At 41.1% G+C, this 14705-nt stretch overlaps 1 protein-coding gene across 3 annotated transcripts in view; it reads right to left on the reverse strand.

The window, feature by feature from the left end:
* EPB41L4A (erythrocyte membrane protein band 4.1 like 4A) overlaps positions 1-14705 on the reverse strand; it is a 249755-nt gene that overhangs the window by 37309 nt on the left and 197741 nt on the right. For all 3 annotated transcript variants that reach the window (XM_045837932.1, XM_045837933.1, XM_045837931.1), the window contains 3 exons: positions 11959-12049; positions 9358-9441; positions 8300-8413 (listed from right to left, as the gene is read on the reverse strand). In XM_045837932.1, the coding sequence (XP_045693888.1) occupies positions 8300-8413; positions 9358-9441; positions 11959-12049 (289 nt within the window). The remainder of the gene's footprint in view (positions 1-8299; positions 8414-9357; positions 9442-11958; positions 12050-14705) is intronic.

Below are 14705 nucleotides of genomic sequence, written 5' to 3' on the forward strand. Positions count from 1 at the left end.
CACCTATTACGTATTCATTCATTACCAAACATTTAAAACACACATACATGCCCATCCCTATGACAGGTCCCAGAAATATACCAACTGGCCTCAAGAAGTCAGAAACCTAGTGGGGACTGTGAATAGTCTATAAATAACAATGCACAACACGTCTATCCAATTCCATTGATCCATGGTGGGGTTAGTCTGAAATTCCTAGGTCTGCAATCCGCCAAGCCAAATTCTGCCATAATGTGACAACAGCTCTCACTTGGATGCCCTTCCCAACATCCTGGCCTCTGAGTCCCTTGACCTTTTCTCTAATAATCTCTTCACAATAACTCAGCAACCTTGAATTTCATCCTCATCATGTCACCCTTGGACTCTATCCTCTGTAACCCCCTCTAAACATTACTCTCTGACCACATTCTCCTCCCCTTCCTGTTTACCACTTCCATTTACTTTCAAACAGCTTCAACTGGGCACTCTGCTCAAATGTGCAGGCTCTGGAGCCAGACAACCTAAACATGAATCCCATCTCCTCCAATGATGAGTTGTGTGATTTAAAGTATTTCTCTACTTGGTGCCTCCATCTTAAAAATATTTTTTAAAAGATTTTATGTATTTATTTTTAGAGAAGGGAGAAAAAGAGGGAGAGAAACATCAACGTGTGGTTGCCTCTCGCACGCCCCGTACTGGGGATCTGGTCCACAACCCAGGCATGTGCTCTGAATGCAAATCAAAACCCTTTGGTTCGCAGGCCCATGCTCAATGCACTAAGCTACACCAGCCAGGGCCAGTGCCTCCATTTTAATAGAACCTCCCACAAAGGGTTGTTGAGGATAGAATGAATCAGAGAAGGACTCAGCCCATTACATGCACTCAATAAATGTTAGCTGTTATTAGTGCTTATTTAACTACTTCCATTCTACCTTTCTTTAACCTCAGTAGGACTATTTGTCTCTTGGCCTTGCAACTTTCCAATAGCTCTTCACTTATTTTTCATTCCCTCCCTGACTCAGCTTAGATTTCTATCACCCCAATAACATGCATGCCAATACTCAAAACTTCCTCCAACTTTCTGTTTGCTGTTCAGTCTTTTTGGCAAGACCTCAAGCATGAGTGAAACCAACTATCCAGGTTCTATGGGCCTGACCTCAACATCTTGCTGAGCAGTGCTGGAGGGAGTCACACAAAAGAGCATATTAGTTACGCTATAAATCCATCTTCATAAACCTCAAGTGCAGCCACAGCAAGGCCCAGCAACTGCACTACCTTTCTCTGATCTAAGTGTTCTCTCTGTTTCTGCAAAGCAGTTTTCAACTCTTTTACCTCGCAACCCTCTGACACACCACCCCTCTGCTTCAGCAGATGACTTTGTTTTCTCCTTCCAAAGGGAAAAGTAGCCCTCAGATGGCAACTCACTCATCTTCCTGTTACCAAAAATAAAACTTAGCAACATATCCCTCTCTGTTATTTACAGATCTGTCCTTATAACTTAGGTCAGTCCCTCTCTCCTGTGCTATGTGAGTCCCATCACCTCATCTTTTAAATGACTTTCATTAACTACCCCCCTACCTCACATAGATTCAACTTGTCCTCATGGAAAATTCTTTTACCAGCTTTTCACACTCTCAAGTCTCTCCCATTTAAACACATGCACACACACACCTGACTCCACACATCCCCCTTCATCTTCTTCCCAGTCTCTTCTCTCCGGCTCAAGGCCACACTTCTTGAGAGAGGTGTCCAAGCGCCTGTCTCAGTCCCCACACCCTTCACTGCTTGTGCTTCACACTGTGATCGGGGCAGATACAGCTCTTCAACGCCACCATCATAGCCTACATTCCCTCATTTCCCCAATACACTTATATCAGATAACGTGGCAGGTACATTTTTTTAGAGCTAAAATTTCTGAAAATGTCTTTATTCTACACATATAGTTTATCTGGACATAAAATCCTAAATTGAAAATAATCTTCATTCAGCATTTTGAAGGCAATGCTTCATAACCTTTTTTTTCTGATATTGCTGTTAAGCAGCCCAGTGCCACAGACCCGACTTGTCACCAGCTGTGCATGGACCTTCTTTCCCCATATTCTTCCCGTACTCAAAGTGTTAAAACTTCTCTCTGAATCTATAATGCTTTGAAATTTAATGATAATAGATCTAGTATGAATCTAATTTTCAATGTATTATGCCAAGCACTAAGTGGGTTCTCTATAAAGTGAGATCATCCACTTCTGGCATTTCTTCTTGTATTATCTCTTTAATGGTGTCCTCTCCTCTATTTTCTAGGGGCTTTGCTTTAGAAATTTTATTAGTTGAATGTTTGATATCCAGGTTTGATCATTTTGTATCCTTCTTTCCATATATTTGTTTTATTTTAATCTACTTTTGAGAAGATTTCCTTATCTTTATCTTCTAAAACTTCTATTAATTATTTTAAATTCTGGCACATTAAAGTCTAGGAAAGAACTTATATTCACTCTTTCCTTTTAATATCAAGTTTTTCATTTTCCAAAGATAATATTTATACTTTGAAAAAACTTTTTCTGTTTCTTATATTATCTCTGTTTTCTGTGAGCCCCACCGCACACAACTCCTAATTTTTTCTGCCTCTGTCTCTCCAAACAAAAGTGTCCTCAAATGCCAGGTGACTGTGGCTGTCTCTCAAGCACTGTGCACTAAAAAGACTGGAAACCTCTGGATGGAGATCGTGTTAACTGATGGCTTTGCTGATGTGTGGAACAAAGTGATGTGGGTAGTCTCAACTGTTTCATCAGCGAATCCTTTGAAAGTTTATATCTGCAGATTTTTTCTCTTGTATCTGTCCATTTCTTTTTTTTAAATAATTTTTTTAAGATTTAATTTATTTATTTTTAGAGAGGGGAAGGGAGGGAGAAAGAGAGAGAGAGAGACATCAATGTGTGGTTGCTTCTCATGTGGCTCCCACTGGTGACCTGGCCTGCAACCCAGGCATGTTCCCTGACTCGAACCTGTGATGCTTTGGTTCACAGCCCATGCTCAATCCACTGAGCTATGTTAGCCAGGTGTCCATTTCTTTTTTTAAATTTTTTTTCCATCACCATTTATCCTCCCATACCCTTTTCCACCTCCACCCACCGCTGACTCCCCTGCAATCACCACACTGTCCACTTCTTACTGTGAGATTCTCTAATCTCACGCCTGGGACATACAAACCAGGCTTCTAGCATTCTAGGAATGAAGAGACAAGGGAGACATTTAGGAAGCGGATTTTCACTCTCTTGATTTTTTTCCTATAGCCACAATTTTGGTCTCTTTTACCAAGCTAATTCTCTTCAACTACGCCCAATAAATGCTGGAGTTTCTCACAGCTCTGTCATTGGCTTGGTCTTTGCATTCTATTTACGCTATCTGTCAGTACACAGATAGCAGACAGCTTCATCTCTAGTTCATATTTCAATTAATCTTTAAGAAATTTGTATTTCAGTTGAGACAGCTAACCCAGCTCCTGACTTATAGACAACAATCCACATGAATCTCACACTTGGACTTCTCAAAGGTACCACAAATTCAACACACAAAAACCAAAAAGTTATCCCTTTCAAGCCTGTAATGTCCTGGTGATTGTCATTTAGTGCATTGTACTTAAATCCATGAAACTGTACAACTGTGGTCTTCGTTCTTGACATCTTTCATTCCTTTACCCTCACACTGATCCTGTCAGCTCTATTAATTTTACCTCCAGATGGATTTTGAAACCACCTACACCCTTATGTCTCCACACTAACCCACTGGCTCAAGATCTCATTCTCTTTGGCCAGGCCTCGTAGGAGAGCCTGCTGCCTGGTCTCTCTGTTTCTGCGATTATTCCCTCCCACCTTCTCTCCACAGAACAGTAAGGGTCACCTCTACACAATAAATGTGACCTTGAAATCATCCCTTCTAAAAACTACTGGTCTGACAACCAAAATCCTCAACAAAGTTCAGGTGTTTTATGAGGTCTGGACCCATCTTTCTATCAAGGCTCATTTCTGGCATTTTTCTGTACACTCTCAATGCTTAAGCAACATCAGCCTTTTATTTTTTTTATGAATGCTCCCTGCTCCCTCCCATCCCGAGGCCTCTGCCTGTGCTAGCCCCTCTCCCTCTCTTTGCCTGCTTTTGTCTCAGATTCCAGCTCCAGCATCCAGTCTCAGGGAGCCCTTCCTGACCTCCTTGATTCAACAACTCAGCCAAACTTCCTCTAATAGTGCTGGCTACACAGGTGTTTGAATGGTAAAAATTTATCAAGCCATTATTCTCAGAACACGTATACTTTTCTGTATGCATGTTATGTTTCAATAAAAATATTTTATTGAATTCCCTTCACATAACTCCCCCTTGAGAACATACAGCAGTCATAACTGCACTGTTTATTACAAAAATACACTTGTAATTTGTATACTTCTTCCTCCCAAAACTGTAAACTGCCAAAGGTCAGAGACTTTCTTTAATGCTGTTTAACACAGTGCCCAGCATAAAGTAGGTACCCAATAAACATTTTCAAGTATAAAGATGAATGGCGGTGAAAAATAAATCGCACTTCCAGAAAGTACGCAGGCTTTCTTTTTCTAGCATAGAAAAGTTGAAACAAGCAGGCTTCAGGGTCTCCATGACCTGAAAAATTACAAAAACATTTGTCCATGTATTTCCTAATGAATTTTTTCCTCCTTAGAGAATGTGTCCAGCATTTCACCAGATTCTCAGAGTTCCATCATCCAAAAAGTTTAAGAACCAATGTTCTAGGCTCTGCCAGAATGTGACAGCTGTGTTCACCTAATAACAAACGCCTGGCAAAACGTGACAGTTTGATACCTTTAACAAATCATGGTGTCCCAGTATCCATTACAAAACAGAACTTCACAGTCTGGCAGTTCCTCAAGAAACAAAGAACAGAGTTACCATATGACCAGCAATCCCTCTTCTGGGTATTAAGCCAAAAAGAAACTCGAAAACATTTATTTTCAAAAATATAGGCACCTCTATGTTCATTGCAGCATGTCAAGACATGGAGACAACCAAAGTATCCCTCGATAGAAGACTAGATAAAGAAGATGTGGTACATATACAATGGAATACAACTCAGCCATAAGAAAAGATGAAATACTGCCATTTGTGACAACATGGATGAACCTTGAGAATATTATGCCAATTGAATAATTCAGTCAGTAAAAGCTAAGAACCATATGAGTTCACTCATATGTGGGATATAAAACAAACTCAGAGATATAGACAACAGTATGGCGGTTACCAGAGGGAAGGGAGTGGGGGGAGTAAAGGGTAAAGGGGGTCAAACATATGGTGACGGAAGATGATTTGACTTTTGGTTGGTGGGCACACCCCATGCACACACAATGCATTATCCTAGTCATGTATCACAGAAATGTGTAGAAATTAAAAAAATAAAAACAGAAAAAAAAAGAATGCCCTATTATTAAAGTCCTTGAGATTTTTCCATGCTGATGACAAATCTTGGTTTTAAATGTTAGAGTCAATGTGTCTAACTAGGGATGTGTGTCCAGGGGCACAGTAAAATATGTGTGAAGATATGTGTGAAAATATGTGTTCTGAACAAGAGTAACAAGGTCAGGGACATTTATAGGACATTTATAGTGAAAAGAAACAAAGGATGGGCTTTAGCTCATCCATGGCAGCATGCAGCAATGGCTAATCTCCTCAGAACACATGTGTTGAATGAGACCTTTCAAGTGACACACAGAGCCAGGCAGACGGCTCCGGGGCTGCTCAGGCAACATCAGACTGGCCTCTGCCCCGGATGGTGCCAATGAGAGGGCCTGGCGACCACTCACTACAGTCGCATCTCTGTTTCACAGGAAGCCAACAGAAAATGTATCTCAGTGTACAAGTCACTAAGTCTGGATTTGAGAACATATATGCTCCGAACTATTTCAAGCACTCAGTTTGAAAAAAAAATGCAAATTTTGGTATATTTTAGCCAAAGTTTGTAAGCTCATTTTTCAGTATATTGAAATCAAAATGACCACCTGTTCAACATGTGTAATTATTTTATTTAAGGAATGATAACAAAGAACACTAATAATTAAGAATGAGAAGTTGTCACAATCTATTTAACAATACTCAGACAATGCCACATTCTTAACATATTCAGTGAATCCCACTGACCCCACCTCCTCAACACACATATAAACACAGGTGCACTTGAAAGTTTTTCCCAGAGGTATTGTCCCAGTTTTAAGCGTTGTCCAAACTGAACCAATCCTTGGTAGGGAAGGAAGCAGAAAACCTTTCCCCCTGCCTTATTTAAATGATGGTTCATCATCCCTGCCTTTTTCAGGTGTACAGACCTGGCTCCTAATCCCAGAGCTATGCTACAAGGGACAGTGACTGCAGAAGTGAGGTGGCAATGCGGGGCCAGGGACTGTCCATCGGCACTCAACCCCATCCCATCCCGTCTGCAATCTGCCCTGCAGTGCCAAGACGAGATGACTGAAAATTACCTTTTCTGGGCTCCGTTGCCAGCTGCATTCTAATCGGAGAAACACTCAGGTGAGATCTGAAGGCAGGGGAAAGGGGAAGCAACTATGCTCTGGCAGTAGGTGTGGCACCCACTCTTGCACTGCTGAGAAGTGGGGATTCCACACTGTTAGCTACAGTGGTGGTTCCTCCAGCAATGTCAGCAGCAAGCACAGGCTCATGAGAGCCAGCTCAAAGGCAAGAGAAACTTCTGGACCTCTAGGTAACACCCCCTTGTCTCCTTTTATTCTTCCAGCCCAGGGGCAGCACAGCATCCAGATCTCAGAGTTGTACCATGTCTCTGCCTATTGTTCCTTCAAAACCACTGACATTTGTGCATCAAAATTCCTTGCATTAATGCCTCTCTGCTAAAAATGCCTCAGAAGCCCTGGCCTGGGTGGCTCAGTTGGTTGGAGCGTCATCCCATGGACCAAAAGGTCACAGGTTTGATTCCTTGTCAGGGTACATACCCAGGTTATAGGTTCAATCCCTGGTTGGGGCACCTACGAGAAAGCAACCAATCAATGTGTATCTCTCACAATCTCTCTCTCTCTTCCCCTCTCCCCCCCTCTCTCCGCCCCCCAACCCTAAAAGCAATGAAAAAATATCCTTGGGTGAGGATATAAATAAATAAATAAATTCCTTATGACTGAATGATGCAAATGCCCATTTCTATATGGTTATTATAAGAATCAAGTGAGAATATACAGGAAGCAATTTGTTCAATACTTAGAACATGATAAATGCCAATTATCATTCCATCATTTATCTAATCGTTGTTGGTCATGATTTCTTTCCCCCTTATCAGTCCCACTAGCTGAAGGTGACACAGACCTTTCTCTTCTTAACCATCAAAGGATTTTAGTGATTTGGACCTGGTTTGAGAAAGCTGGGAATAAGTCTCTGGAAAACTGGCAGAAGAAGGAAGAATACAACAGGGTGGATCAGCAGGAGGTACAAACAGGGCACAGAAGAAAGATGGGCCTGTTTGTGTTCCTGATCCACAGTGTATGCAAAAGGAATCGTGATGGTTGTGTGAGAACGTGATTTGAACTTCTCATAATTATAAGAGTCACTTATAAAATACTGCTTATGTGAACACAAAGTAAGTCACTGCCCCCGTCACGCAGGAATGAAGTGGATGCCACTGGTATGTCATTTCCAGGTCTCCTTCTCTTGGGCCTGTCACATTGCCCAGCCTGCTCTGCAAAGAGAGTCCCAAACTTCTAGACATGGATTTTTTAAAAAATTAAAGTGTACACACATGCAAATGTAATCACAGAAACAATCTAACTTGCTGGATAAAATGTAACAGTGTTCGTTTACTCTGTGCTCTGAAAGGAGTTTTACTCGTGTTTATACAATAATATCAGGTTGGAGAGTAGACCACATAGCTTCACCTGAGATTAATCTATGAACACAATGTTGTCTTCTCAGGCCGAAACATTTAATATCTTTTATGTATTAATATATAGCCTTAATATAATATGTTATACAATGCAATACACACACTATACAATATGTATATAGTTAAAATATATATGTATATTCTTAACTTATCAGTCTTAACTATGATACAGATAGCACATTCCTGTTACTATTTTTGAAATCATTCTCTGAAACTCTGGCTGTTTAGGAGAAATGCTCGGGATCCTTAGCTCACCTTTTCTCAGAAAACCTAAGCTTTCTGTTACCTTGGGGAGACAGCCACAACACTATGAGAATAACCTGTAATACGAAAGTGATGGGGACCCAGAGCTTCTGTTGAAAATGAAAATCGGGGCTATGCTCAGCTTACCGTCTCCTTGCTGGCTGCACAGAGTCGTTGTCGCTCCCACAAGAGGGGTTTCGGCGGCGAGCGTAGGGGAACTTTGGGGATTTCGTGCGGTCATTGGGGGAGTTGTAGAGTCCACTAGAGTAGAAGAACAATGGTCAATAATCCCTGCAGAGGACCTGGGGGAGCAGCACCCTAACTCTAAAACCCAATGCTTCTAGGGAAGAGTTCATAATTACATAGCTGGTACTTTTGGGGGAATACTGAATCGTGGGCAAACAGTTCTTTTGGCTGACAAGGTATACTGAAAGAAGAGACAGGTAAGATTTGGTAAAACAAATCATAAAGTCATTGTTTTGCAGGAATGGATCTGTCCAGAAACAAATGATAGCAATAATAACGACAACAAACTGTGTTTACAGTGAACCTACCACAGGCCAGGCACTGACCAAGCTAAAGGCTTTGTATTCCTTACCTTAGCTAATCGTCATATCAACCCTAAGTACTGCAATACAACCATTAGGCCCATTTAACAATGAGAGAGAGAGAGTTAGAAAATGGCAGAGCTTGAATTGGAACCCCTGGGTGTTCATACTTGAAACCACTGTAACTATCTAGCCTGTAAGTTAGAATGCAGTTCTGTCATTGGATGGGTCATTATGAACAAAAGAAATGAAATATACATCTTTAGGAATGAAGGTCTTCTAGAATCCCTATTCATAAACTACAGTTTTCAACTAAAGTTTTCATAAGAACAAAGAAATTGGAGAAATTATCATTAATATATTTCACTTAGAGTTTTCAGGAAGGCATTACTTTAAACCATTACAATGACCTTCCTGGGAAGTTTCTTAATGCCCACTGGTTTCCCTTCCATTGTTCCAGGGGAGAGTTTCCCGCTAGGACACGTCCTGTGGGTCTCTATGTCAGAAGTTCCCAGTCACACTGGGTTAGCCCTCTGACCGCCTTGTCCAGTGCCAGTCCTGAGCAGCCACAAAGCACTTGGATTCCATTATTTGACAGGAGCAATTGCTAACCCCTTTTCTAATGTTCTGCTTTAGAAAAACAATGATTCCCTTTACCTCTGGGGGCCATTTTCTTCCCATGGTGCATGAGATTTGCTTCTCTGGGTATCGGGGCTATTTTCATTCTTTGCCTTCTTAAAGCTTTAATTAAAAAAAAAAGTACAGAAAACAAATTAACTAGATAGTAAAAGGAAGTTAACCCACACACTTATTTCTTCAGTAAAACTACTTAACAAATGTTTAAAAATGTGTGTTTATTTATACCCATGACTCATTCCAAAAAGAATATGAGTGGCCACCTAAAAAAAAATAGAGACAGGTATCCAGCAAATTTGTACTTTTGAGTTTTTTTACCCCTCTTTCTATTTTTACTGCTTTAAGTGAACAGAAGCCCAGTCATCCACTGTTAAGAAACTTTCAAGAGAGCCCACCTGCAGGACAGAAGCAAGGGCATCCTGGCTGGTGAGCTGGCTCCCTCTTTTTAGGAGTGGTCAGAGACCCCCTGGCTCTGGATTTGGGTCTGAATCTGTGCAGGCTGGTCAGCTCTGGGCAGGTTGGGGCTACCCACACTGACCTTTCCCTGCCCCCAGCTTCCGCCATTTCTTGGCATCATCCTTCCAAACCAGAATGACTTTCAAATGCTATTTCCTGACCTAGTATCATCTTTCTGCCCTAAGAAAGTAAATATATCTGGGTTGTTACTCGATCTCAACAAATTGTTTAGAAACACATGGGAGACACTCGGAAGGGATGAATCAGAAGCCTTTGTCACCAGAGGGGTCACCAGAGGGGGAGACAAGGTGCGTCACCTCTCACTTCCCATCCTGCTTTCAGAGTCTCAGCCTTCAGAAAAAGGTAGAGCTACTGAACTCCTAATGCACTTTTAACCCTGGCTTTTTGAGGAAAACTCTAATAATGGTCTTCAAACATGGTCATAGCAGGGTTCTTTATAACAGCCAAGAAAAGGGAGAGAAAAAGTTGACAAGGTAATTTCAAAAAATGAAAAGAAACTTGTATCCCATTATGAACATATAACATATAAACATATAGGAATATAAGTCTGAAAATATATTTGAAAAAAGCACATAATTCATAACATTGGAACATAGTAAGTAGTAATAATATCATAATAATCAACCTATTATAGATGAAGAATATGTTATTTTTATAAAGTTAAAAATCTTTGGAAGATCAAATTTCCAAAGTAAAAGCTTACGTTTGAACTGAGGAAAAGTAATAAACATGGTAGGTATTGAATACAACAGTAGAAAGTGTGCACACACACATGCATGTGAGTGTGTTTAGTAAATCACAGGGAAAAGCGAGAAAAGGGAGATTGAGAAATGGAATAGCGAGGGGAAAGGGCAAGTGGGAGAGTAGGCCTAAGTTAAAGAACAACAAAATCCTGGGCAGCAAATTAACAGCATTCGCTCCCTAAGCTATTTCTCATCTACAGCTTGAGTGGGAAAATTCTGGCAGCCCTTTAAGTATCAGGCCTATTGGCAAGAATGCAATTACAAAGGAGACTGAACTCCTTCTATACATTCTAAAGAGCTTCGGATCTGAATTTCACGGAAAATTACTGTCCTTCTGTTGGACTTACACAGCACACCCGGTACATACAGATTAAGCCAACTCTCTCTACAGCTGTGAGGCTGACTAAAGGAGGCACAGCACACTCAAGTGTCTGCAAAGGCAAAGAACTTGTCAGTCCAAAAAGAGAATCTGTACAGGGAATGTTCTAAACCTAAACAAAAGAAAATGTGATCAAAACCCTGGGGAAAAAAACACTGCAACTCTGAGACTCCTCATATCTTGAAATCATTATGCTGAGAAATTATAAACTGTATTTCTCCAAGTAGTCAAAATCCAGATGAATGAAGACACCATTATTTACTAACAAGATGGAGTAGATGATCGAAGAATTCTTTCTAGGTCAGGCATTTCTGACTGCTTGCACTTCTCCGTGGTGTGTGCGGAGTGATCTCTGGAGAGAAAGTGAGCGGATGAAAGCTGCTCATTGTACTTCTAACACGCTGTCCCATGAACATAATTGGAGATAGGAAAAAATGACACTGAAACTGTGTCTTAGAAAACAAGGCTGATCTTCCAGGGAAACAGTCCGTGTAATACATTAAGGAAGGTTTTTCCACCAGGGAATGCTGCTGGGAAAACTGATGCAGAGGACCATGACAGCTCTTCATACATATGCAGTGGCTGACTTCTGAAGCCCTGTGCCGCTAAACGCTGTAAACCCCCTTTCCAAGGCCACAGCTAGTGCGCCACTGTGATGAACATAGTACATTAAACATGAATATCATCTACTTTATTTCTCAGGTCCCTCCGAGTTGGTCCATTATATCACGCCATTTAAAAAATCACACGGAATTTTCACTTCGCTGCTGAGAACACAAACTGCTGATTATCTTTGAGTTCACCACGCTGTGACAGCAGGAACGTCTCCTTCAAACGAGACGGGCAGGGCCTGGTGCTGCATAATTCACTGGCATTTTAAAGTATTCTTTGGCCCCCAGACTATTTTGATCAAAAGTATCAGTGAATTATCAAAGGGAAAAGATTCTGAACGTTGCTCACAGGGAAAATCATCTTTGTGACAGCCTCTACAAAGTGTTATGTTCCTTCAGTTGACCGACTGACCTTTTTACTGGTGAAGGTGCAATGATTTTAGTTGTTCCTTCATTTTCTCCATTCTCAACATTTGCAGGTACCCGACTTATGCTATTTGATCCTAGGAACAGAGAGGGAAAAGAAAAGACAGAAGAGGACACAGTGATCAGGAAAACACAAAGACGTAAAAGTGTTACTTTAAAATGCAGTTTTAGGGATGTCATGGCACAATGTATCAATGAATTACAATTCCAAATAAATAATGGATTGGACAATAAATCTGAGGTGCTACTTTCCGACAATGTAAAAATAAAACCTCAACCCTCAACAAAACAATGTCCTATGGGGTGTGGGTTATGACACCACTTTAAAATGGGACCTTTTGAGATGTTAAGAGTTAACTCCCTATATCATGGAGAGTCTTTGCTTTACACTGTTGAAAGTAACATTCCAAGATATTTAGTACTTCATCTTGAAATGTAAAACCTAACAATTGATAACTACACTGTAAAGAAGTTACCATTTGTTGGTATGCCATGATAGCTTCCATTCTAAAACAAACAAGACAGTTTCAAACTTGAAAATATGAAAATATTCCAGCTCGTTATACAAATGGCAAAAAAGAGTAATGCAGAAGTGATCAGTCACTTCTATATCAGTCACACACACAAGTAAAGTTTTCAAGTGTATTTGTGCAAACATCCCTAAAAACCTACAACTGACTTTGTACAAGCTGTTACTCCACAGATTTGCATACACGCTAGGTGGGCCAGCAGAGGGAGCCCCCAGCAGACACGGCACTGGAGCTTACACAGAGCTCAGTGAGAGCCCATCTAGAAGTCTGGGTCCCATGCTCAGAACAGGGGCTGATAAGCCTGCAGGGTAAAGTATGAGGGCACTAATGATGTCTCTTCGCAAATGACATGTTCCTCATTCGGATGCCGCGGGGGAAACCAGCAAGGGAATGCCCGAGGTCCTTGTTCAAATAAATCGGTACCACGCAGGTATACCCACCTCAGAGAGGTATCTTATGATGGGACAGGCACAGTTTGAGTCCTTCAGTACAAAGTGTCATTACCACTAACAGTTTTCAAGTAATGAAATAAATTTGTAATATTAATAAAAACTAATATTTATTGAGCACTTACTATGTGCCAGGTGCTATTCCAAGCTCTTCACATCTCTCTAGCTGCTAATGTAATCCTCAAAATAATCATATAAAGTAAATATTGATATAATCCCCACTTTTAAAGATTAAAAAATGGACCTTTCCCAAGGTCCCCACAGCTTATGAGTGGGGGTGGGGGGAGGGAGCAGCTTTGGAACCCGGCAATGTAGCTGCAGAGACGGCTGTAAACCACCAGCACACACGGTCCCCCATGTGCCCTCTGTGCCCCGCCCTCCAAGAGTTAAAAAGTCAGTCTACATGGGGAGTCCACTAGGACAAGACAGACTCTTCAGAAAATAAACGAAAAGAATGTCCCATGAGGAGAGCATCCAGAGGGTGACCAAGAGAACTTTTTTCTCTCAAAGGCAACTGAAACTGAAAGTCTACAAGAGAAACACTGAGAACCCCCTCCTTGACCCCAAAGTTTGGAATTTCTTCCAGAGCAGTTTGCAGGCAGGTCTGACTTCCCATCGGGAAAGGTAAACATGAGTGAATATACCCTGGACGGAAAAGACAAACAGTGATTTCAAATAAGAGGTTTAAAAACCTTTATTCTAAGGAATTGGACATGAATTCAGTATCTGATTTGGTCCCTGGTTTGTAACCCTGAAATGGAGCAGTTGAAGATGCACTTGGCATTAAAGACTAGCTCAAGCTAAAGCAACTTTCAGAATCCAGGCATTAGAAAATAATGACATTGGGGCCCACGGGAAATTTCACCAGGAAATCCCATAATAAATGGGGCACAGTTCCCTTGAACAATCCCATGTGCTGTCTTATACAGCAATGGCCACTGTTCATTTTGCCAGGGCCATTAATAAAATTGTAAGGGCAATTCCCAAAATTGCAGGCACAGATTTGAGAAGGAGCTACTTCTTACAGATGGGACTCTGTGTGGTATGACCCTGGGGCAGTAGCAGGAGGGATTAATTCATTTGGGCCCCAGACATTGTTCCTAATAAATGTTTTGTTTTTTGTTTTTTTTTTTTGCTCTCAGCAGGTATTATTCATTCATAAAAATGAAAGGGAACTTCAGGTACCTTGGGCTGCTTTCCTAGGCTGGGAGGGGAAGGAGGCAGAGCAGAGAGACCAACTCCCACCGCCCACAGCCCCTGTCCAAAGAGCACTGAGTACAGGTCAACATCATGTTAACCAAACACCATGTAACTAGCTCAAGAATAAGCCCAGGTTTGCTGCAACCCCACCCTGTTACACTGATTAGTGTCTTCTTAACCTAACATCTAATCACCATGGGGAATGGAAGGTTGCTTCTCACATTCACTCCTTCCATCCATCTCTTCCAAAGAAATTAATAAACAGGTAGACAAACAACTGAGGAATATTTTTAAATAGAAAAAATTTCAAACTATATAAGCATATATATTTTCTTAAAGAAACCAATATTTGGTTTTTCACAATATCCCAATCATAATTTTTAAAATGAAACACTAAATGGACTGTTTTCCAAAGGAATTTTGGGGAGGATAAAACCATGTCCACGCTCTGCCTCTCTCAGACACTCACAAGCAGTACAGCCAGGCTTCCTCAAAACAGACTGTCTGCCTGTCAGGACTCTGTCACTAACACAGCAGTCATAACTGTCACACAC

This window comes from Phyllostomus hastatus, unplaced genomic scaffold (genome assembly GCF_019186645.2).
Source record: "Phyllostomus hastatus isolate PE091 unplaced genomic scaffold, TTU_PhHast_1.1 phas_contig_254, whole genome shotgun sequence".
NCBI lineage: Eukaryota > Metazoa > Chordata > Mammalia > Chiroptera > Phyllostomidae > Phyllostomus > Phyllostomus hastatus.